Source organism: Bos indicus, chromosome 16 (genome assembly GCF_029378745.1).
Source record: "Bos indicus isolate NIAB-ARS_2022 breed Sahiwal x Tharparkar chromosome 16, NIAB-ARS_B.indTharparkar_mat_pri_1.0, whole genome shotgun sequence".
Taxonomy (NCBI): Eukaryota; Metazoa; Chordata; class Mammalia; order Artiodactyla; family Bovidae; genus Bos; species Bos indicus.
Window position 1 is genome coordinate 7,673,327 of NC_091775.1, and position 24,379 is coordinate 7,697,705.

The window sequence follows — 24,379 nt, forward strand, 5'->3', positions numbered from 1 at the left end:
TGTGCTTTACAAAATACTCCAATCCATTTATGACTATATCAGGATAAGTATATTTCCTGTATCAGGAAATTTTCTATCATTACTCTAAAAAATTAATTAGTCCATTTTGACAAACATCTTTAGAAATATTTAGAATTGTTTAATAGAAAAGTTGTCTTTAAACACCTGCTGTTATTTTCCTATTTATTAAAATATTTTTAAAGGAGTACTTGGCCCTTAATAAAAATATTAGTCATAACATCCTTCCCCTTTTCCTTCTCACAACCAAAATAACAAAAATATTTAAATTACTGATGTTTTTGAAAATAAATGTCTTCATGATATAAGTAAAAGTAACCATAATAAAAAGACAGTGATGGGACTTCCTTAGTGGCCCAGGGGTTCAGAATCTGCCTGCCAGTGCAGGGAACATGGATCTGGTCCCTGGTCTAGGAAGATCCCACATGCCGCTGAGCAACTAGCCAGTGGACCACAGCTACTGACCCGGGGCTCTAGAGCCTGCGAGTTACAGCTACTGAAGCCTGTGCACCTAGAGCCTGTGCTCCACAACAAGAGAGAAGTCCTACTCAAGACAGCTAGAGAGAAGCCAAGCATGACAAGGAAGACCTAGCACAGACAAAAACAAATAAACAAAAATTAAAAAAAAATTAAAGGTAGTGATAAATTGAAAACACGCTTGCAACACAAGACAAAAACATTCATTTTTGTGAGAAGAATTTACGGGGCTCCAAATAAAGAGTACAAGTGGATACATTAGGTATGAAACTTAATTTTGTTTATAAGGTTAAATCTTTGTGTTTTTTTTGGAAAGTCTTTTATTTTATTTTATTTTTTTAACTTTACAATATTGTATTGGTTTTGCCATATATCAAAATGAATCTGGCACAGGTATACATGTGTTCCCCATCCTGAACCCTCCTCCTTCCTCCCTCCCCATACCATCCCTCTTGGTCATCCCAGTGCACCAGCCCCAAGCATCCAGTATCATGCATCGAACCTGGACTGGCGACTCATTTCATATATGATACTATACATGTTTCAATGCCATTCTCCCAAATCATCCCACCCTCTCCCTCTCCCACAGAGTCCAAAAGACAGCAAAAGAGACACTGATGTATAAATTTAAATCTTAGGCTTTGTTTCTTCTAGGGAAGTCTGGGGACTCGGAAAGAGTAGAAATGGGTGGAGGAGACTGTACTAGGGGTGGGGTGGGCACACAGTCAATATTGTAAGACCTTTAGCGGGACCCTTAGCCTAGGGTTAGAGGTCATGCTCCACCAACAGGATACCTGTCAGCAGTCCTCGCCAGAGTTTGATGAGTCCAGGACAGAGGCCTTCTCCATGCGCTATCCAGGCCCTCAGGCCTCAGGGCAGGCGGGTGAGATGGGGGCCCAGGACAGTTCGGGGACTGTGACCCACAGAGTCCCAGAGCCCTTGCCATGGGTGCCCACAGGCCAGATCAGGCCACAAAGCCGCCGAAGTGAAAGTGAAAGTCACTCAGTCGTGTCTGACTCTTTGCTACCCCATGGGCTATACAGTCCATGGCATTCTCCAGGCCAAAATGCTGGATTGGGTAGCCTTTCCCTTCTCCAGAGGTTCTTCCCAACACAAAGCAATGAACCTTTCCCCAGTCCCTGCCTCCATGACCTATAAGCTGCAGAGGACGATATGGGCATGGTCCCCAGAGCCCTGGGCAGCTGGAGGATATGACCCTGGCTACTAAGGGAAGAGTTTCCCAGCTCCTGTTCTCCATTCACGTTTCCACACTTGGTCCAGCATTGATCGGTTGTCCACCCCCAGGAGGTGGCAGGAGGTTAGCTTGGTGTGCAAGGACCTTACACATCATTTCAGTCTTGCCTCTGTAGTTGGGACCTGTATCAAAGAGAGTAATTGTTGTGAATTAAGATTAACCCAGTTGGAAATTGCTACAAGTGTGTCTCTGCAGCTTAAATGAACAGCCTGAGGCCTGGATAGGTCCTGGGCACCAGGCACCGAGAGAGATGAACGTTGGGTGGGGTCTGGGACTTGGCTCTGAGGTGCTGCCTGCTGAGACCTGCCCCCTCAGCCAGGGCTGGGCACTGGACATAGGACCCCGACTGGGTGCCGGATACCCTGACTGCCCAGGACCCCTCCTCCGGGCCTGGGCCTGGACCCCAGAGGTAGAGGGTGGTGCCTGAGACCTGATGCTTTCTTGTCAGAAGTGAGAGTAGCATTTGTTTTGTGGGGAGGTTTACAGCAACATTAGGGCTTCCCTCTTAGCTCCATCGGTAAAGAGCCTGTCTGCAGTGCAGGGGACCTGGGTTTGATTCATGGGTTGGGAAGGTCACCTGGAGAAGGAAATGGCAACCCACTCCAGTATTTTTGCCTGGAGAATCCCATGGACAGAGGAGCCCTACAGGCTACGGTCCATGGGGCCACAAGACTCGGACTTGACTCAGTGATTAAACCACCACCACAAGAACATCGTGACCTGATCATGCCTTGACATCAAGAACAAAGACTCTGACCCCAGAAGTAAACAGGCCACTCCCTCAGCTTTCCTAGAAAAGCACTTTGCAGTAAGTTTTCTGGGTGCTCAGCTTTTTTTGTTTGTTTGTCTTTTCTCCTTGTGTGGCCCTGCAGGAAGGCTTTCTCTCCTCACTGTGTTAGAAGCACAAACTTGAGAATCTCTTTTTATTCTCAATGTGTTAGATTTGTCCCTCCTCACCCCGAAATGTTCACTATCAGCTATGCTTGGGGACAGAATATTTTCATTTATATAAATTATTTTCATGATCAGAGAGGAATATGTGAGCCTGAGATTCAATTTTTGAAATAAAATGTTTACTCTGAAAAGCCAGACTTGTGCATAGAAACACAGTAGCAATTGGACAGTCGCAGTTGGACTCATCCTGTGCAGAGTTCAGTTAATTCTGAAGGTTCTGTGATGTGTGGTCGCCATGGTAATGTGGTGATACACATTCCACATTCAGTGTGTTTGCGAGCTGAGAGCTTCATGTATGGTGGCAAAGAGAAATGGGCAACCTGAATTGTTTGGGAGGTAGGTTCCCACTGATCATCTGAATGCTGTTCCTTCAAATGGGCTGGTTAACCTTTACTGATGAACTTTCCTCATCTTATTATTTTTCTTTTCCATCACTCTAATTTATCTGCAGAGTTATAACTGTGTCTTATAGTTTTGTATTATTCCTTAAATTATGTTTTAATTCTCCTGTCAGCTGGCTGCCTTAAATATCTTCCTAAATTTCCAATTTCCCAATGCCAGTTTTGTACACACTCTTACCAGAGAACAGATGGAAAGAACTAACAGAGGAGAAACATGGTGTCTCCCCAACATTGGACATTATAGTAAAGGGAATTACATCTCAACTGTTCTCAAATGCTGCTGCCCAAATCTACAAACACTAGCAGTGTAAATCTAGAGACTTAAAAAGGAAAGAAACTGGGATTTACTGGTGGGATTCCCATGGGTGGATGTGGGCTGGATCATTGTTTGGCTGTTGCCAAGGAGTTTAGTGAGATGGCATAGTGCTTTTGGGTTGGTAGGATGAACATTTGGTCACTAAGGGAAGGAGAGCCTGTCTGTTGATCCTCAAGGAGAATCTAGGGTTACAGTCTCCAGGCTGTGAGGATGGAGATGATTTTCAAAAAGAATATGGGGCTCTGTTGTCTTCCATTCCAGGGTCTAGAGCATGATGAGAAGTTGATAGAGTCAGAATTTTAGTGGGGAAAAGTTGAACTCCTGCCCATTCTTAGCTAGCACTTGGTCCAGGCTGCTCAAATAAGAGTTCAGATCAGCTATGAGACTTTGAGCATCTCAGACTTAATTAGGACACCAAAGGCCAGCAGAGATGGCCACCTCCCCAGTTAACTCACATTAACTGCTCATCCAGACTTGGTCAAGTTAAAGGGAAGCTAATTCTTGGTAGAGCCATCATGTGGCCTTTGGTTTAGAAGGTTCTGAGCTCTGAGCCAACTTGTTGGCCAAACAGACCACTGGTCACTTAGCAAGGTGGACTGGGCTTTGGGAAGGCTGCTCCTGAGATGGTTGGGTGTGTGAAGAAGCTTTGAAGGATGGACAGACTTGGAGTCCTGTGGTCTTTCTGAGGGGCTTTCCTCAGAGGAAACTTGTATTTGGGATCAGGAACTGAGATATAGAGACGAGTGGTAGAAGGAGGATTTGAGCTCTTATTAAGGCTGAGGCACTTTCTTCAGGGCATCAGCTCTCATCCCCAGAAAACTAGGGGCAGGATAATTTGAGTTGGAGGTAGGGTTGAGGTCCTAGGTAAGGGGTTTTAGCACAGATCTCAGGGGTGCAGGCATCTGTGTACTCAGGGAACCATCTATATTTCTGTCCTGGATCCACTATTTATCATTGTGTGACCCTTGGAAAATCACTTCATCTCTCTAAATTTCAACACCATCTAATGTAACATATGGAGTACAGCCCACACTTTGTCCACCCTTCCTCTTGAACAGGGCTGGGTGTCCGAAGAGGTGATACTACTCTCCATGCACTCTAAAAACTTGTTTTGGTGAAAAAGCTGAAGAATAAGCTTCCATCTCCACTTATTGGAGCCATTCAAAATGCCCTCTCTGCTTTCAACCACTACTGAAGGTCCATCTTATTCTTGCCATCATTCAAGATTGAACACTTACAGAGAAATTATGAAGCACCAGTCCTTTACTTTTCTATTCATTTATTTATTTGTCTGTCTATCATTTAATTATTTGGCTGCATCGGGTCTTAGTTGTGGCACGTGGAATCTTCATCACATCGTGCAGCTCTTTCGTTGCAGGACACTGACTCTCTACTTGTGGTGCTTGACCTCGGTAGTTGCAACATGTGGGCTTAACTGCTCAGAGGCATGTGGGACCAGAGTTTGCCGACCAGAAATCAAACCCTGTCCCTTGCGTTGAGAGGCAGATTCTTACCCACTGGACTGCCCAGGAAGTCCCTCCTTTATTTTTCTAATATTTTACCTGTACTTAATCATTCTTGGCCTCATAATACTAAAAATAGGCCATGTTAACCTTTCTCCAACTCAGGACAGGGAACTGAGGCAAAGAGGGATCCATATGTCTTTCCCGAGTACCTGCTTCTCCTAAATGTGATTTGAATCCAGTCCATCAGCCATGGTCACCATGTTTTGCTGAGCTTCTAGGTCTCAGTTAAATAGAGATATTTGTACACACAGCCAGTCTGTTGGATGTTTTCACTGCACATCAAACTGCAGATCTTCCTAAGTCCACCTTGGATTCAGGAGGCCTTGCGAGGCATCTGGTGAGGAAGGGGACCAGAGGATTGAATTATGGATCAATTATTACTAGTTCCTGGGTGGTCCTCTGCTGGCAACATGTCAACAGCTCTCACCATTTCACAGGATGTCTCATCCAGAAGACGAGAAGAAACACCCTGCAAATGTCAAGAACATCAAGAACCAGCTGGATGAAGAGAGTTTGTTGTTGGCCACATAATAGGGTGCACCCTCTAACTGACTCAACTGAAGGTACTATGGAAATTTTCTCATTAAGTTCATTCAAGAATGATTATTGTAGTATGTTCAGGGCTTCATATTTAAGAAAAAAAAAAACAGAAATATTAAGCAATGTTCTTTTATTTCATGTGTTCAAATTGAAAGTATATCAGTTGGTACTGCTTTAACTATGAAAGGAAAGATGCATTCTAAATTCAACATTTGGTTCATGCTTAAAAGTGAAGATGGTCTCTAGCTAGGGTTTGGATATTAGCTAATTTTTTAACACTATCTGTGATGTGTTCCCCCCTAAAGTCATGTTTCAAGATTTCTTTAAATCATTAGACTTTATTTAAAGCAGGATTACAGTGACATAAAAGTTGTATGGATTATACAGAAAATTCCAATATCATATCACTTCAGTTTCAGCTATCAGATTCTACTCACAGATAACATATGTGTGCTATATTTCTTACAATTAGTGAGAAAATATATTTTTAGTAATTCAAAGTCTAACATTGTTAGTTCACCTAACATTCACACTTTGTATTGTTATATACAGTGATATTTTAAATATGCACATTTAAATTATAGTACCATACAGAAATCTACACACTAAATGTTCACAGTGTATTATTAGTAGTAGAAACAACCCAAAGACCATCGTGTGATCAATGGATAAATGAAATGTGGTATGTACTCAGAAGGGAATACTATCCCGCCATAAAAATGAATTAAGGATTGAAATATGCTATAAAATGGATGGACGATTAACACAAACATTTATTATAGTTAGTGAAATAAGGCAGGCACAGAAAGACAAATATTGTATGATTCCACTGGTTTAAGGTACACAGAATAGGCTTACTCATGGAAGTTGGAAATAGAAATTACCAAAGCGAGGAGGCAATGGAGAAGGTGGATTATGACTTACTGGGTACAGAGGTTCTATTGGATCTGATGAAAAAGATGTAGATGGTGTTGATAGGTACACTAAATTGTGAATACAGAAAAATCAAATTTCCAGGAGAAATATCAATAACCTCAGATATGGAGATGAGACCACCCTTATGGCAGAAACTGAAGAAGAACTAAAGAGCCTCTTGAGGAAAGTGAAAGAGGAGAGTGAAAAAGTTGGCTTAAGGCTCAACATTCAGAAAGCTAAGATCATGGCATCTGGTCCCAGCACTTCATGGCAAAAGATGGGGAAACAGTGGCTGACTTTATTTTTCTGGGCTCCAAAATCACTGCCGATGGTGATTGCAGCCATGAAATTAAAAGACACTTACTCCTTGGAATGAAAGTTATGACCAACGTAGACAGCATATTAAAAAGCAGAGACATTACTTTGTCAACAAAGGTCCGTCTAGACAAGGCTATGCTTTTTCCAGTAGTAATGTATGGATGTGAGAGTTGAACTATAAAGAAAGCTGAGCACCAAAGAATTGATGTTTTCGAATTGCACTGTTGGAGAAGACTCTTGAGAGTCCCTTGGACTGCAAGGAGATCCAACCATTCCAACCTAAGAGAGATCAGTCCTCGGTGTTCATTAAAAAGACTGATGTTGAAGCAGAAACTCCAATACTTTGGCCACCTGATGTGAAGAGCTGAGCCATTTGAAAAGACCCTGATGCTGGGAAAGAATGAGGGCAGGAGGAGATGTGAATGACAGAAGATGAGACGGTTGGATGGCATCACTGACTCAATGAACATGGGTTTGGGTGGACTCTGGGATTTGGTGATGGACAGGGAGGCCTGGTGTGCTGTGATTCATGAGGTCACAAATAGTCGGACACGACTGAGCAACTGAACTGAACTGATGGAACTTTTTAATTTTTAAAAATTATGAAAAGAATAAATACAATGTATTTTTTATGACAATGCTCAGTCGCTAAGTTATGTCTGTGAGCCCATGGACAGAAGCACACCAGGCTTCCCTGTTTTTCACTATCTTCCTGAGTTTGCTCAAATTCATGTCCATTGAGTTGATAATGCTATCCAGACATCTCATCCTCTGTGGCCCCTTCTTTTCCTCTTGCCATCAGTCTTTCCCAGCATCAGGGGCTTTTTGAGTGAGCCTGTTCTTTACATCAGGCGGCCAAAGTATTGAAGTTTCAGCATCAGTCCTTCCAATGAATATTCCTGATTGATTATCTTTATGATTAACTGGTTTGATCTCCTTGCTGTTCAAGGAACTCACAGGAGTCTCTTCAACACCACTATTCTAAAGCATTAATTCTTTGGCACTCAGCCTTCTTAATGGTCCAAGTCTCACAACTGTACATGACTACTGAAGCCTAGTGTGATTTTTAGTGCTTCCCTCTATCAGGCCGAGTTTCAGGGCGATCAGGTTCCCCTTAGCCAGAAAGCTTAAGGCTCTCTGACTCATTTCTGAAACGTTCATCTCCTTTGCCTTCCTCCACCCATGAGAAAGTTTGTCCAGCAGATTTCAGCCAACACTTATTAACCACCCACATCCACACACTCCCCTGATGTGTCCACATTAACAAGGTCTTCCCGATCAGCATCAGAGATGTCCTGACAATTCCTCTATGTCTTCCTAGAGCTCCCTGAGGTCCAGCTTGAGGGGCTATTCACTTCAACGTTGGAGGGAGAGGCTCTGCCCAACTCCATAGTAAGTGCCTCCTATTCATCTGAGATAAAAGTGTTGCTTCATAATTTTATTTTCTAGCTGAATTCAGATAAAGGTTCAAATTATTCCAGACAGTTCATAGAAACAGTTTTTAATTTGATGGATGAATTTCTCCCAGCAGATATCTTATTCAAAAGGATGTTTTTCAAAAATGACAACATAAATTAAAAACTGGAATCGGGAGCAGTTTCCTCAGCAGAAACTGTTCCTTCCTGAAAAGAAAGTTTTAATTACTGGTGAAAATGAGCTGGAGTGCTCTTCCAGAAGGAGTGCCAGCCTTTCCCACAGGTGTCCTCTATTGTTCTTTTGGGGCTACAGACTGAACAGCAAATTCCCATTTGGTTTTCTGACAAGAAAAAGAGAACAAAAGACCTGAATGCACAGTACTCAAGACACTGACACACTCTCACTGTTTTCTTCTTTCTAATTGCAGGCACGTGAACAAGCCAGTGAACATGGTAATTATTCAGGGATAATCCCTCTGATGAAAATAATCTAGTTGATGAAGGTGGCAATCTCTTGCCAGCTCTGTTTGGAGAGTTGCCCTGATGCTGAATTCCTAAAGGGGGTGAAGGGAGGGGGTACAGATAACACACTGATCTCCCAGAAAGAAAATGTCTGTGGTCTATGGTACCTGGAAACAACTACATCATTTAGATGCGTGGGTTTGGGTCCCATGTGTGAGCCCATGCAGTGTGATTCTCAAGCTGTCTGTGTGTGTTTCCTCAGGAGATGTCTCCCTCTTATACAGCACAAGTCAACTGTGAACTTTATAAACACTTCTGATCACACTGTGCACTGGCTATAGATTACCTAATTCTTTCCTCAACTCAATTATTCCTCAAGTTTGGTTAATACTCATTGCTGGAATGGAGATGGTGCTGAGAAAAAATGGACCAAGCCACTGACTTCCTAAGTGGAAAAGGATAAACTGAAAACCTTGGGGTGGTCCCAGTGTGTCTGCTCTGGACCCCTGACCTGTACTTATCACTCAACCATGAACAAGGGGGTCCCTGCATCTCTGTTTATCCCTGGAGGTACTAGAGCTCCAGAGGTCCAGATTGTGCCCATCATTGTAAGATGGGCTCAGTGGTCATGGGACCCAGGGCAAACATAGATGGGCTATTGCCAATATTGGCATAGTCATTATTGGGAAAGGCACATTGGGATTCCTATCCTCCTGGTCAATTCAAAGATCTGAAAATTGTGTTCCCTTATTTAGACAGTACAGGCCATATCTATTGGTGCTAGTGTTATTGCTTAACCAAGAACAAAAGAAGATTGTCATCAAGGAGATATTTCTTTGTACTGGGTGACATTTCCATAAGCCTTACTTTGGTTAAACCCTGTAGCACACTTTCAAGGGAAGGTGTCAAATAGATCTCACAGTGGAACTTGACACTCTGCTTGGTGACCTTGACTCTTGTTGTAAACCTCCTGCACACCAGAGTCCAAGAAGGTCAACGTTTACCCCATGCTTTCTCTCCATGATGAACTGTCCCACTAAATGTATGACTTCAATGAGTGTAAACAGACACTGACTCAGTGGACGTGCAAATATTGTTTGGACAGTGAAGACTAGGAAGAAACATCACATGATAGATTATAGCTATTTGGCAAGGTAGGGTTGAATTCAGTCCTCTAACAGAGATTGCTTTTAATCAAGAACAAAATCTCACAGAAAACTTAATAAGTGCATCAGCTGAAACTGAATCCTGGGGAGGCAGTGATCTAGGAAGAAAACCTTCTGCATAGGGCTGGTTTTGCAGAAGATATAAACAGGCAGGAGTTTCATGAGTCTCTGTCAGTGAAAGGTGGCATGCATTTCAGTGGTTCTTTTTTCCCGAACCGTTAGGTTATCACTAGTTTAAATACAGAAGTTTTGTTTCCTTATTTCCTGCTCCTCTTATTTGCTCTTATTTATACAACAAAGAGGAGGACTCAACAGCAACACAGTGCATAGTTACTAATGCCTTATGCATACATTCCACCCCATGCCCCTCCAATGAACAAGGCTCCTGAGAGGTTAGTGAGCACCTTACCTGTGTCCCTGTTCTGTTCTGTGTCCCTCCAGTTCCTCAAGAGGACATGGTGGTGGAGCTGCCCCGGGACTGGGCTGAAGACAAGGCTCTGAAGACTGTGGACGTAAGTGAACCTTTCTTAACCGGGGCAAGGCTGCGGCTTCACTGCTTTATTTTCCTTTTAGTTGAACACAGGTATAGTAATCTGACTATTTACGTTACCAGTGAGGCATGCGAGTCCTTGGCTGGGAAAGTAGAGAGGATAAATCTATTATTAACACAGTCTGGATTCAAAAGGACATTTCAATAAGACAGCATCATTTATTACTGTAGGTATTTTGCTCAACAGAAAGTGTTCTTTCTTGAAAAACAATTTGTAAACGTTGGTCAAATTAAAACTGAGAGATCTTATGTGAAACAGACCAGTCTTTCCAACAGGAGACTTTTTTATTTTGGAGCCACTGAAATGAAGAATGCTAGTTACCTGAGGACAAAAAAACAGGTAACAGAAGACTTAGTGCAGAAAATTCAAGAAGCTGGGACACTCACTCTGTTTTCTTCTCTGCAATCACAGGAATCCAGGGAAGCCTGTGAACACGGTAAATATTCAGGGATCATCATTCTGCTGAGGGACAATCCAACAGATAAAGGTGGGGTTCTCTGACTGGCTCTGGTTGGAGAGTGGCCCTGATGCTAGATTCCTTTTTAGGGTGTGGGCTGTGGGTGCAGAGAAGAGACTGATCTCCCAGGAAAGAACGATGTCTTTATTCTAGGGTACCTGGAAGCAACTACATCATTTAGATGTTGTGGGTTTGTGTGAATCAGGGTTGGGGGCCCTTGTGTGAGTCCAGGTGGTGTGATTCTGAAGTTCTGTGTCTGTGTGTGTTGCCTCTGGAGATGCATCCCTGTTACACAGCACTAGTCAACTGTGAACTTTCTAAACACTTCTCACTACCACTGCACACTGGCCATACATTACCTGATTCTTTCCTCAACTCAGTCTTTCCTCAAAAGCGAAATTGAAAGTCATTCAGTTTGTATTCAAATCTTTGCATCCCCATGCACTAGAGTCCATGGAATTCTCCAGGCCAGAATCCTGGAGTGGGTAGTCTTTCCCGTCTCCAGGGAATCTTCCAAACTGAGGGATCAAACACACGTCGCCAGCATTGCAGGCGGATTCTTTAACAACTGAGGTATCAGGGAATTCATTGCCCAACATAGCTTAATATTAATTTTCCTCAGGTGAAGATGGCAATTGGACAAATGGCCCAAAGTCTTAACCTCCTATTGGAAAAGCCAAACTGAGTACCTAGGGTTGATCCAACTTTGGTTCTTCTGAATGAGTAAGCTGCTCCTGCCAGTCAGCCACGTGATCCTCGGTCATGTGGAAAGGGGTTCCTGGCATCTATATCCATCCCTTGAAGTACTAGCAGGCCCAGGGGTCCAGATCCTGCCCGTCATTATAATTATAAGGTGGGCACAGTGGTCAAAGAACCCAGGGTAAACATAGGTGGATTAATGCCAACTTTGGCACAGTCATTATTGGGAAAAGAATCTCGGGACCCACATCCTCTTGGTAAAGTCACAGACTCTGAGCGTTGGGTGGCCTTTTGTAGAGTGTAGGCCCTATGTGTTGGTGTTCCTATCTTTGTTTACACAAAGACAAAAGCATATTATCATCAGGGGTGTATTTCATTGTACTGGCTAACATTACCATAACCTCACATTGATTAAACCCTGTAGTACACACTCAAGGCAAATTGTCAAATAAAGCTCACAGTGGAACATGATAGTCTAGTGACCATGACTCTTGTCATAAATCTCGTACACAGCTGGGTCAGAGACAGTCAGGTTCACTCCATGCTTCCTCTCCATAATGAACTGTCCCACTAAAAGTGTGACTTCTGTGAGTGTGAACCGCCACTGACTCAGTGGACTTGCAAACATTGTTTGGAAAATCAAGCCTGGAAAATAACATCGCATGACTAATAAAAGCTATTTGGAAAGGTAGTATTGAATTTAGTCCTCTAACAAGAGTTTACTTTTAATCGAGAATAAAGTCTCACAGACTTGGTAAGTACAATAGCTGAAAGAGTGGATTCTGAGGATGCAGTGATCTAGGAAGTAATCCAGAAGATAGGTGTGATTTCCCAGAAGCTCTAACAGCCAGGAGGGACATGCGTCTCTGTCATTGGAAGCTGGCATGCATTGTAATGTTTCGCTTTTCCATTACTTTGGTTATCACCAGTTAAGTGCAGGCATTCTCTTTCATTGCCTTCCTGCTTGTCTCCTTTGTTGTACTTCATCCAGCAAAGAGGAGGGTTCAAGACCAGCTCAGTCCACAGTTACTAACCTCTCTGATGTACACATTGCACCCCATGTCCCATCAAACAAACAAACAAGAAACCTAAGGTCTTTGGAAGCAGCCTCTCCTCTGTCCTGATGGCTTTCTGTTTTCCTCTAGTTCCCCAGGAGCACCTAGTGGTGGAACTGCCCCAGGCCGGGGCTGAGGAATCAGCTCTCAGACCCCTGGAGGTAAGCTAAACCGTCTGTGTCTCACATAGATGCTGCTTCACTCCTTTATGTTTCATTCAGTGAAATACAGTTATAGTAATCTGACAATGTATATTAGCACTTATGTATGCAATTCCTTGCTGGTGAAATATTGACGTTAATTCTGTTATCAACAGAGACCTGATTCAAAAGGACACTAAAAAATACCGTCAATTACTACTGTAGGTACTTTCCTCAGTAGGAATTTTTTCTCCTGGAAACTGAAAGATCTTAAGTGAAAGAGCCCAGCCTTTTCCAACATGGGTCCTCTCTGTTTTCTCTTGGAACGATTGATTTTTTTAAGAGTTTAGTTACCTGAGGAAAACAAAAATTCAGATAACATAAAACTTCCTGCAGAGAACACACAGTGCTGGCCTCCCTCACACTGTTCTCTTCTCTCTAATCACAGGCAGCTGGAGCAGCCAACGAATATGGTAAATATTGAGCGACAGTCCCTCTGCTGAGCAACAATTTAGCTGATGACTGTGGGGCTCCTTTGCCACCTAGCTTTGCAGAGTCACCCTGATGCTGGATTCCTATGGTGGGTGAAGACTGGGGGTCCAGAGAAGAGACTGATCTCCCAGAAAAGAACAATGTCTATGTTCTATGGTACATGGAAACAGCTACATCATTTAGATACTGTGGGTTTGTGTGAATCAGGTTTGGGGGCCCATGTGTAGGCCCATGTGTTGTGATTCTGAAGCTCTATGTGTGTGTGTTTCCTCAGGCGATGTTTCCCTCTTACATAGCACAAATCAACTGTGAACTGTCTCAACATTTCTCATCCCCACTGGACATTGTCTATATATTACCTGACTCTTCCCTCAACTCAGCCATTCTTCAAGTTTGGTTAATATTCATTGTCCTCAAATGGAGATGGTGCTGAGAAAAACAGCCCAAGCTCTTGACATCCTAAGTGGACAAGCCAAACTGGGAACCTATGGGTGGTCCCAGTGTGTCTACTCTGGACCCCTGACCTGCACTTATCACTCAACCATGGGATCCTCAGTCATGGAACAAGGGGGTCCCCGCATCTCCCTTTATGCTTGGAGGTACTAGAGCTCCAGAGGTCCAGATTATGCCCATTATTGTAAGATTGGCTCAGTGGTCATGGGACCCAGGGCAAACGTAGGTGGATTATCGCCAACATTGGCATAGTCATTATTGTGAAAGACACCTTGGGATTCCTATCCTCCTGGTCAATTCATAGATCTAACAGTTGTGTTTCCTTGTTTAGACAGTACAGGCCATATCTGTTGGTGCTATTGTCACTGCTTAACCAAGAACAAAAGAAGATTGTCATCAGGGAGATATTTCTTTGTACTGGGTGACATTACCATAAGCCTTACATTGGTTAAACCCTGTAGCACACTTTCAAGGGAAGGTGTCAAATAGATCTCACAGTGGAACTTGACACTCTGCTTGGTGACCTTGACTCTTGTTGTAAACCTCCTGCACACCAGGGTCCACGAAGGTCGACGTGTACCCCATGCTTTCTCTCCATGATGAACTGTCCCACGAAATGTATGGCTTCAATGAGTGTGAACAGACACTGACTCAGTGGACGTGCAAATATTCTTTGGACAGTGAAGACTAGGAAGAAACATCACATGATAGATTATAGCTATTTGGCAAGGTAGGGTTGAATTCAGTCCTCTAACAGAGATTGCTTTTAATCAAGAACAAAATCTCACAGAAAACTTAATAAGTGCATCAGCTGAAACTGAATCCTGGGGAGGCAGTGATCTAGGAAGAAATCCTTCTGGATAGGGGTGGTTTTGCAGAAGATATAAACAGGCAGGAGTTTCATGAGTCTCTGTCAGTGAAAGGTGGCATGCATTTCAGTGGTTCTTTTTTCCCGAACCGTTAGGTTATCACTAGTTAAAATACAGAAGTTTTGTTTCGTTATTTCCAGCTCCTCTGATTTGCTCTTATTTATACAAAAAAGAGGAGGACTCAACAGCAACTCAGTGCATAGTTACTAATGCCTTATGTATACATTCCACCCTATGCCCCTCCAATGAACAAGGCTCCTGAGAGGTTAGTGAGCACCTTACCTGTGTCCCTGTGCTGTTCTGTGTCCCTCCAGTTCCTCAAGAGGACATGGTGGTGGAACTGCCCCAGGACAGGGCTGAAGACAAGGCTCTGAGGACTGTGGACGTAAGTGCACCTTTGTTAACCGGGGCAAGGCTGCGGCTTCACTGCTTTATTTTCCTTTTAGTCGAATACACGTATAGTAATCTGACAATATACATTACCACTGAGGCATGGGAATCCTTGGCTGGGAAAGTAGAAGGGATAAATCTATTATTAACACAGTCCTGATTCAAAAGGACATTTCAATAAGACAGCATCATTTATTACGGTAGAACTTTGCTCAGCAGAAAGTGTTCTTTCTTGAAAAACAATTTGTAAACATTGGTCAAATTAAAACTGAGAGATCTTATGTGAAACAGACCAGTCTTTCCAACAGGAGACTTTTTTATTTTGGAGCCACTGAAATGAAGAGTGCTAGTTACCTGAGGACAAAAAAACAGGTAACAGAAGACTTAGTGCAGAAAATTCAAGAAGCTGGGACACTCACTCTGTTTTCTTCTCTGCAATCACAGGAATCCAGGGAAGCCTGTAAACACGGTAAATATTCAGAGATCATCATTCTGCTGAGGGACAATCCAACAGATAAAGGTGGGGTTCTCTGACTGGCTCTGGTTGGAGAGTGGCCCTGATGGTAGATTCCTATTTAGGGTGTGGGCTGTGGGTGCAGAGAAGAGACTGATCTCCCAGGAAAGAACGATGCCTTTGTTCTAGGGTACCTGGAAGCAACTACATCATTTAGATGTTGTGGGTTTGTGTGAATCAGGGTTGGGGGTCCATGTGTGAGCCCAAGTGGTGTGATTCTGAAGTTCTGTGTCTGTGTGTGTTGCCTCTGGAGATGCATCCCTGTTACACAGCACTAGTCAACTGTGAACTTTCTAAACACTTCTCACTACCACTGCACACTGGCCATACATTACCTGATTCTTTCCTCAACTCAGTCTTTCCTCAGAAGCAAAAGTGAAAGTCATTCAGTGTGTATTCAAGTCTTTGCATCCCCATGCACTAGAGTCCATGGAATTCTCCAGACCAGAATCCTGGAGTGGGTAGTCTTTCCCTTCTCCAGGGGATCTTCCAAACCGAGGGATCAAACACAGGTCGCCAGCATTGCAGGCGGATTCTTTAACAACTGAGCTATCAGGGAATCCATTCCCCAACATAGCTTAATATTAATTTTCCTCAGGTGAAGATGGCAATTGGACAAATGGCCCAAAGTCTTAACCTCCTATTGGAAAAGCCAAACTGAGTACCTAGGGTTGATCCAAATTTGGCTCTTCTGAATGAGTAAGCTGCTCTTACCAGTCAGCTACGTGATCCTCAGTCATGTGGAAAGGGGGTCCTGGCATCTATATCCATCCTTGGAGGTACTAGCAGGCCCAGGGGTCCAGATCCTGCCCGTCATTATAATTATAAGGTGGGCACAGTGGTCAAAGAACCCAGGGTAACCATAGGTGGATTAACGCCAATTTTGGCACAGTCATTATTGGGAAAAGAATCTCGGGACTCACATCCTCTTGGTAAAGTCACAGATTCTGAGCGTTGGGTGGCCTTTTGTAGAGTGTAAGTCCTATGTGTTGGTGTTCCTATCTTTGTATACACAAGGACAAAAGCATATTATCATCAGAGGTGTATTTCATTGTACCGGGTAATTACCATAACCTCACATTGATTAAACCCTGTAGTACACACTCAAGGCAAACTGTCAAATAAAGCTCACAGTGGAACATGATAGTCTAGTGACCATGACTCTTGTCGTAAATCTCACACACAGCTGGGTCAGAGACAGTCAGGTTCACCCCATGATTCCTCTCCATAATGAACTGTCCCACTAAAAGTGTGACTTCTGTGAGTGTGAACCGCCACTGACTCAGTGGACTTGCAAACATTGTTTGGAAAAATCAAGCCTGGAAAATAACATCGCATGATTAATAAAAGCTATTTGGAAAGGTAGTATTGACTTTAGTCCTCTAACAAGAGTTTACTTTTAATCGAGAATAATGTCTCACAGACTTGGTAAGTACAATAGCTGAAACAGTGGATTCTGAGGATGCAGTGATCTAGCAAGTAATCCAGAAGATAGGTGTGATTTCCCAGAAGCTCTAACAGCCAGGAGGGACATGTGTCTCTGTCATTGAAAGCTGGCAAGCATTGTAATGTTTCACTTTTCCCATTACTTTGGTTATCACCAGTTAAGTGCAGGCACTCTCTTTCATTGCCTTCCTGCTTGTCTCCTTTGTTGTACTTCATCCAGCAAAGAGGAGGGTTCAAGAGCAGCTCAGTCCCCAGTTACTAACCTCTCTCATGTACAATTGCACCCCATGTCCCATCAAACAAACAAACAAGAAACCTGAGGTCTTTGGAAGCAGCCTCTCCTCTGTCCTGATGGCTATATGTTTCCCTCTAGTTCCCAAAGAGGACCTCGTGGTGGAACTGCCCCAGGCCGGGGCTGAGGAATCGGCTCTCCCACCTCTGGAGGTAAGCTCAACTCTCTGTGTCTCACATAGATGCTGCTTCACTTCTTTATGTTTCATTCAGTGAAATACAGTTATAGTAATCTGACAATGTATATTAGCACTTATGTATGCAATTCCTTGCTGGTGAAATATTGACCATAATTTTGTTATCAACAGAAACCTGATTGAAAAGGACGCTAAAAAATACCATCAATTACTACTGTAGGTACTTTCCTCAGTAGAAATTTTTTCTCCTGGAAACTGAAAGATCTTAAGTGAAAGAGCCCAGCCTTTTCAACAAGGGTCCTCTCTGTTTTCTTTTGGAACGATTGATTTTTTTAAGAGTTTAGTTACCTGAGGAAAACAAAAACTCAGATAACATAAAACTTACTGCAGAGAACACACGGTGCTGGCCTCCCTCACACTGTTCTCTTCTCTCTAATCACAGGCAGCTGGAGCAGCCAACGAACATGGTAAATATTGAGCGACAGTCCCTCTGCTGAGCAACAATTTAGCTGATGACTGTGGGGCTCCTTTGCCACCTAGCTTTTCAGAGTCACCCTGATGCTGGATTCCTATGGGGGGTGAAGACTGGGGGTCCAGAGAAGAGACTGATCTCCCAGAAAAGAACAATGTCTATGTTCTATGGTACATGGAAACAGCTACATCATTTAGATACTGTGGGTTTGTGTGAATCAGGTTTGGGGGCCCATGTGTAGGCCCATGTGTTGTGATTCTGAAGCTCTATGTGTATGTGTTTCCTCAAGCGATGTTGCCCTCTTACACAGCACAAGTCAACTGTGTACTGTCACAACACTTCTCATCCCCACTGGACAGTGTCTATATATTACCTGACTCTTCCCTCAACTCAGCCATTCCTCAAATTTGGTTAATATTCATTGTCCTCAAATGGAGATGGTGCTGAGAAAAACAGCCCAAGCTCTTGACCTCCTAAGTGGACAAGCCAAACTGGGAACTTATGGGTGGTCCCAGTGTGTCTTCTCTGGACCCCTGACCTGCACTTATCACTCAACCATGGGATCCTCAGTCATGGAGCAAGGGGGTCCCTGCATCTCCGTTTATGCTTGGAAGTACTAGAGCTCCAGAGGTTCAGATTGTGCCCATCATTGTAAAATGGGCTCAGTGGTCATGGGAAACAGGGCAAACGTAGGTGGATTATCGCCAACATTGGCACAGTCATTATTGTGAAAGACACCTTGGGATTCATATCCTCCTGGTCAATTCAAAGATCTGAAAGTTGTGTTCCCTTGTTTAGACAGTCCAGGCCATATCTGTTGGTGCTAGTGTCACTGCTCAACCAAGAACAAAAGAAGATTGTCATCAGGGAGATATTTCTTTGTACTGGGTGACATTTCCATAAGCCTTACATTGGTTAAACCCTGTAGCACACTTTCAAGGGAAGGTGTCAAATAGATCTCACAGTGGAACTTGACACTCTGCTTGGTGACCTTGACACTTGTTGTGAACCTCCTGCACACCAGGGTCCAAGAAGGTCAACGTTTACCCCATGCTTTCTCTCCATGATGAACTGTCCCACTAAATGTATGACTTCAATGAGTGTGAACAAACACTGACTCAGTGGACGTGCAAATATTGTTTGGACAGTGAAGACTAGGAAGAAACATCACATGATAGATTATAGCTATTTGGCAAGGTAGGGTTGAATTCAGTCCTCTAACAGAGATTGCTTTTAATCAAGAACAAAATCTCACAGAAAACTTAATAAGTGCATCAGCTGAAACTGAATCCTGGGGAGGCAGTGATCTAGGAAGAAAACCTTCTGCATAGGGCTGGTTTTGCAGAAGATATAAACAGGCAGGAGTTTCATGAGTCTCTGTCAGTGAAAGGTGGCATGCATTTCAGTGGTTCTTTTTTCCCGAACCGTTAGGTTATCACTAGTTTAAATACAGAAGTTTTGTTTCGTTATTTCCAGCTCCTCTTATTTGCTCTTATTTATACAACAAAGAGGAGGACTCAACAGCAACTCAGTGCATAGTTACTAATGCCTTATGCACACACTCCACCCCATGCCCCTCCAATGAACAAGGCTCCTGAGAGGTTAGTGAGCACCTTACCTGTGTCCCTGTGCTGTTCTGTGTCCCTCCAGTTCCTCAAGAGGACATGGTGGTGGAGCTGCCCCGAGACTGGGCTGAAGACAAGGCTCTGAAGACTGTGGACGTAAGTGCACCTCTCTTAACTGGGGCAAGGCTGCAGCTTCACTGCTTTATTTTCCTTTTAGTTGAATACAGGTATAGTAATCTGACAATTTACGTTACCACTGAGGCATGCAAATACTTGGCTGGGAACGTAGAGAGGATAAATCCATTATTAACACAGTCCAGATTCAAAAGGACATTTCAATAAGACAGCATCATTTATTACTGTAGGTACTTTGCTCAGCAGAAAGTGTTCTTTCTTGAAAAACAATTTGTAAACGTTGGTCAAATTAAAACTGAGAGATCTTATGTGAAACAGACCAGTCTTTCCAACAGGAGATTGTCTGTTTTACTTTGGAGCCACTGAAATGAAGAGTGCTAGTTACCTGAGGACAAAAAAACAGGTAACAGAAGACTTAGTGCAGAAAACTCAAGAAGCTGAGACCCTCACTCTGTTTTCTTCTCTGCAATCACAGGAATCTGGGGACGCCTGTGAACATGGTAAATATTCAGGGATCATCATTCTGCTGAGGGACAATCCAACTGATAAAGGTGGGGTTCTCTGACTGGCTCTGGTTGGAGAGTGGCCCTGATGCTAGATTCCTATTTAGGGTGTGGGCTGTGGGTGCAGAGAAGAGACTGATCTCCCAGGAAAAAACGATGTCTTTATTCTAGGGTACCTGGAAGCAACTACATCATTTAGATGTTGTGGGTTTGTGTGAATCAGGGTTGGGGGCCCTTGTGTGAGTCCAGGTGGTGTGATTCTGAAGTTCTGTGTCTGTGTGTGTTGCCTCTGGAGATGCATCCCTGTTACACAGCACTAGTCAACTGTGAACTTTCTAAACACTTCTCACTACCACTGCACACTGGCCATACATTACCTGATTCTTTCCTCAACTCAGTCTTTCCTCAGAAGCGAAAGTGAAAGTCATTCAGTGTGTATTCAAGTCTTTGCATCCCCATGCACTAGAGTCCATGGAATTCTCCAGACCAGAATCCTGGAGTGGGTAGTCTTTCCCTTCTCCAGGGAATCTTCCAAACCGAGGGATCAAACACAGGTCTCCAGCATTGCAGCCGGATTCTTTAACAACTGAGCTATCAGGGAATCCATTCCCCAACATAGCTTAATATTAATTTTCCTGAGGTGAAGATGGCTATTGGACAAATGGCCCAAAGTCTTAACCTCCTATTGGAAAAGCCAAACTGAGAACCTAGGGTTGATCCAAATTTGGCTCTTCTGAATGAGTAAGCTGCTCTTACCAGTCAGCCACGTGATCCTCAGTCATGTGGAAAGGGGGTCCTGGCATCTATATCCATCCTTGGAGGTACTAGCAGGCCCAGGGTTCCAGATCCTGCCAATCATTATAATTATAAGGTGGGCACAGTGGTCAAAGAACCCAGGGTAACCATAGGTGGATTAATGCCAATTTTGGCACAGTCATTATTGGGAAAAGAATCTCGGGACTCACATCCTCTTGGTAAAGTCACAGATTCTGAGTGTTGGGTGGCCTTTTGAAGAGTGTAAGTCCTATGTGTTGGTGTTCCTATCTTTGTATACACAAGGACAAAAGCATATTATCATCAGAGGTGTATTTCATTGTACTGGGTAACATTACCATAACCTCACATTGATTAAACCCTGTAGTACACACTCAAGGCAAACTGTCAAATAAAGCTCACAGTGGAACATGATAGTCTAGTGACCATGACTCTTGTCGTAAATCTCATACACAGCTGGGTCAGAGACAGTCAGGTTCACCCCATGATTCCTCTCCATAATGAACTGTCCCACTAAAAGTGTGACTTCTGTGAGTGTGAACCGCCACTGACTCAGTGGACTTGGAAACGTTGTTTGGAAAATCAAGCCTTGGAAATAGCATCGCATGATTAATAGAATCTATTTGGAAAGGTAGTATTAACTTTAGTCCTCTACAAAAGTTTCCTTTAATCGAGAATAAAGTCTCACTGACTTGGTAAGTACAATAGCTGAAACAGTGGATCCTAAGGATGCAGTGATCTAGGAAGTAATCCAGAAGATAGGTGTGATTTCCCAGAAGCTCTAACAGCCAGGAGGGACATGCATCTCTGTCATTGAAAGCTGGCATGCATTGTAATGTTTCACTTTTCCCATTACTTTGGTTATCACCAGTTAAGTGCAGGCACTCTCTTTCATTGCCTTCCTGCTTGTCTCCTTTGTTGTACTTCATCCAGCAAAGAGGAGGGTTCAAGAGCAGCTCAGTCCACAGTTACTAACCTCTCTGATGTACACATTGCACCCCATGTCCCATCAAACAAACAAACAAGAAACCTGAGATCTTTGGAAGCAGCCTCTCCTCTGTCCTGATGGCCTTCTGTTTCCCTCTAGTTCCCAAAGAGGACCTCGTGGTGGAACTGCCCCAGGCCGGGGCTGAGGAATCACCCCTCGGACCCCTGGAGGTAAGCTCAACGGTCTGTGTCTCACATAGATGCTGCTTCACTTCTTTATGTTTCATTCAGTGAAATACAGTCATAGTAGTCTGACAATGTATATTATTAGCGGTTGTGTATGCAGTTCCTTGCTGGTGAAATATTGACGTTAATTCTCTTACCAACAGAGACCTGATTCAAAAGGACACTAAAAAATACCGTCAATTACTACTGTAGGTACTTTCCTCAGTAGAATTTTTTCCTCCTGGAAACTGAAAGATCTTATGTGAAAGAGCCCAGCCTTTTCAACAAGGGTCCTCTCTGTTTTCTTTTGGAACGATTGATTTTTTTAAAAGTTTAGTTACCTGAGGAAAACAAAAACTCAGATACCACAAAAATTACTGCAGAGAATACATGGTGCTGGCAACCCTCACACTGTTCTCTTCTCTCTAATCACAGGCAGCCGGAGCAGCCAATGAACATGGTAAATACTGAGCGACCGTCCCTCTTCTGAGGAACAATTTAGCTGATGATTTTGGTTCTCTCTTTCCAGCTAGCTTTGCAGAGTCACCCTGATGCTGGATTCCTACGGGGGGTGAGGACTGGGGGTCCAGAGAAGAGACTGATCTCCCAGAAAAGAACAATGTCTATGTTCTATGGTACTTGGAAACAGATATATCATTTAGATACTGTGGGTTTCTGTGAATCAGATTTCGGGGCCCATGTGTGGGCCCATGTGTTGTCATTCTGAAGCTCTATGTGTGTGTGTTTCCTCAGGCGATGTTTCCCTCTTACACAACACAAGTCAACTGTGAATTGTCTCAACACTTCTCATCCCCACTCGACATTGTCTATATATTATCTGACTCTTCCCTCAACTCAGCCATTCCTCAAGTTTGGTTAATATTCATTGTCCTCAATGGAGATGGTGCTGAGAAAAACAGCCCAAGCTCTTGACCTCCTAAGTGGACAAGCCAAACTGGAAACCTATGGGTGGTCACAGTGTGTCTGCTCTGGACCCCTGACCTGCACTTATTGCTCAGCCATGGTCCTCAGTCATGGAGAAAGGGGTCCCTGCATCTACGTCCATGCCTGGAGGTACTAGCAGCTCCAGAGTTCCAGACTCATTTTAAGGTGGGCTCAGTTGTCATGAAACCCAGGGCAACCAAAGGTGGATTAACAGCCAACTTTGGCACAGTCATCAGGGTAAAAGGCACCATGTGGTCGCATCTTCCTGGTCAGGTCTCAGATCTTGAGAGTTGTGTGGCTGTGTAGACAATGTTGGTCATATGTGTTGATGCTAGTGTGATTGCTTAAACAAGAACAAGAGCAGATCCTATCAGGGAAACATTTCATTGTACTGGGTGACATAACTATAAACCTTACATTGATTAGACCCTGTATCACACAGTCAATGGAAGGTGTCAAATAGATCTCACAGTGGAACTTGGTAGTTAGTCTAATGACCATTACTTTTGTTCTAATCCCTTGAACATTGTTGTTATTCTGGGTTAGACAAAGTCAGCGTTCAGCCTATGTTTCCTCTCTACAATGAACTGTCCCACTAAATGTATGACTTCTGTGAGTGAACAGGCACTGACTCAGTGGACATACAAACATTGTTTGGAAAATGAAGACTGGGAAAGAATATCACATGGTTAATAGTAGCTATTTGAAAAGGTAGGATTGAATTCAGTCCTCTAACAGAGTTTGCTTTTAATCAAGAACAAAGTCTGAGAGAAAACATTCTAAATTCAGTAGCTACAAATGTGGATCCTGGGGAGGCGATGATCTGAGAAAAAATCCAGAAGACAGGGACCATTTAACAGATACTCTACATAAGCAGGAGGTTCATGGGTCTCTGTCATTGAAAGCTGGCATGCATTTTAGTGTTACTTTTTTCCCGATCATTCAGGTTATCCCTAGTCGAAACGCAGAAACTGTGTTTCATTTCTTTCCTTCTCCTCTCCTTTGCTCTCCTTCATCCAGCAAAAAGGATGATTCAACAGCAGCTCAGTCCATAGCTACTATCCTCCCTCATGCATACACTCGACCCTATGTCCCCTTCAAATAAAAGGAAAAAAAAAAAAAGAAGAAAGAAACACTGAGAGATTGATAAGCATCCTCACCCATGTCCTGACTGCAACTCTGTGTCCCTCTAGCTCCCCAGGAAGACCTGGTGGAGAAACTGTGCTTTCTATAATCAACTTTCCCACTATACATATTGCCCTTGTGAATGTGGACAGGAACTGACTCAGTGGACATGCACTCTATAGAAAACAAATATTGATAGAAAAATATGATATCATTCATAGTGGCTCTTATTAAATGGCAGGAACTCAGTATTGCCAAATACTGCATATTTGATTTCATTTAAGAAAATTGGTTAGTGAATTAAGAGAATAGCATACTTTGCCCAATATTGAATTCAGTTCCCTAACAGAGATCACTTTTAATCAAGTACAAAGTCTCATACAAAACATGATGATTAGAATATCGGCAATTGTAGATCCTGGAGAAGAGTGATCTGGGAAAAATCAAGGGA

General features: G+C 43.3%; 1 protein-coding gene across 1 annotated transcript; it reads left to right on the plus strand.

Moving 5' to 3' along the window:
• Positions 1-2,955: 2,955 nt before the first annotated feature.
• On the plus strand, positions 2,956-23,939 carry LOC139176322 (uncharacterized). Its single transcript, XM_070767911.1, has 16 exons — positions 2,956-3,040; positions 5,385-5,510; positions 8,042-8,112; positions 8,564-8,588; positions 10,205-10,275; positions 10,726-10,750; positions 12,616-12,686; positions 13,114-13,138; positions 14,794-14,864; positions 15,314-15,338; positions 17,203-17,273; positions 17,700-17,724; positions 19,380-19,450; positions 19,905-19,929; positions 21,794-21,864; positions 22,294-23,939. Exons 1-16 carry the CDS (start codon positions 3,016-3,018, stop codon positions 22,327-22,329), a joined length of 834 nt encoding a protein of 277 aa, XP_070624012.1. The 5' UTR covers positions 2,956-3,015; the 3' UTR covers positions 22,330-23,939.
• The last annotated feature ends 440 nt before the right edge of the window (positions 23,940-24,379 follow it).

Excerpts from the sequence above, each read along its gene's own strand:
- LOC139176322 (XM_070767911.1), top strand. The coding sequence starts at position 3,016 with ATGGGCAACCTGAATTGTTTGGGAG. Across the intron at positions 8,589-10,204 it reads TGAACAAGCCAGTGAACATG|TTCCTCAAGAGGACATGGTG; the intron begins GTAATTATTCAG and ends GTGTCCCTCCAG. Across the intron at positions 10,751-12,615 it reads CAGGGAAGCCTGTGAACACG|TTCCCCAGGAGCACCTAGTG; the intron begins GTAAATATTCAG and ends GTTTTCCTCTAG.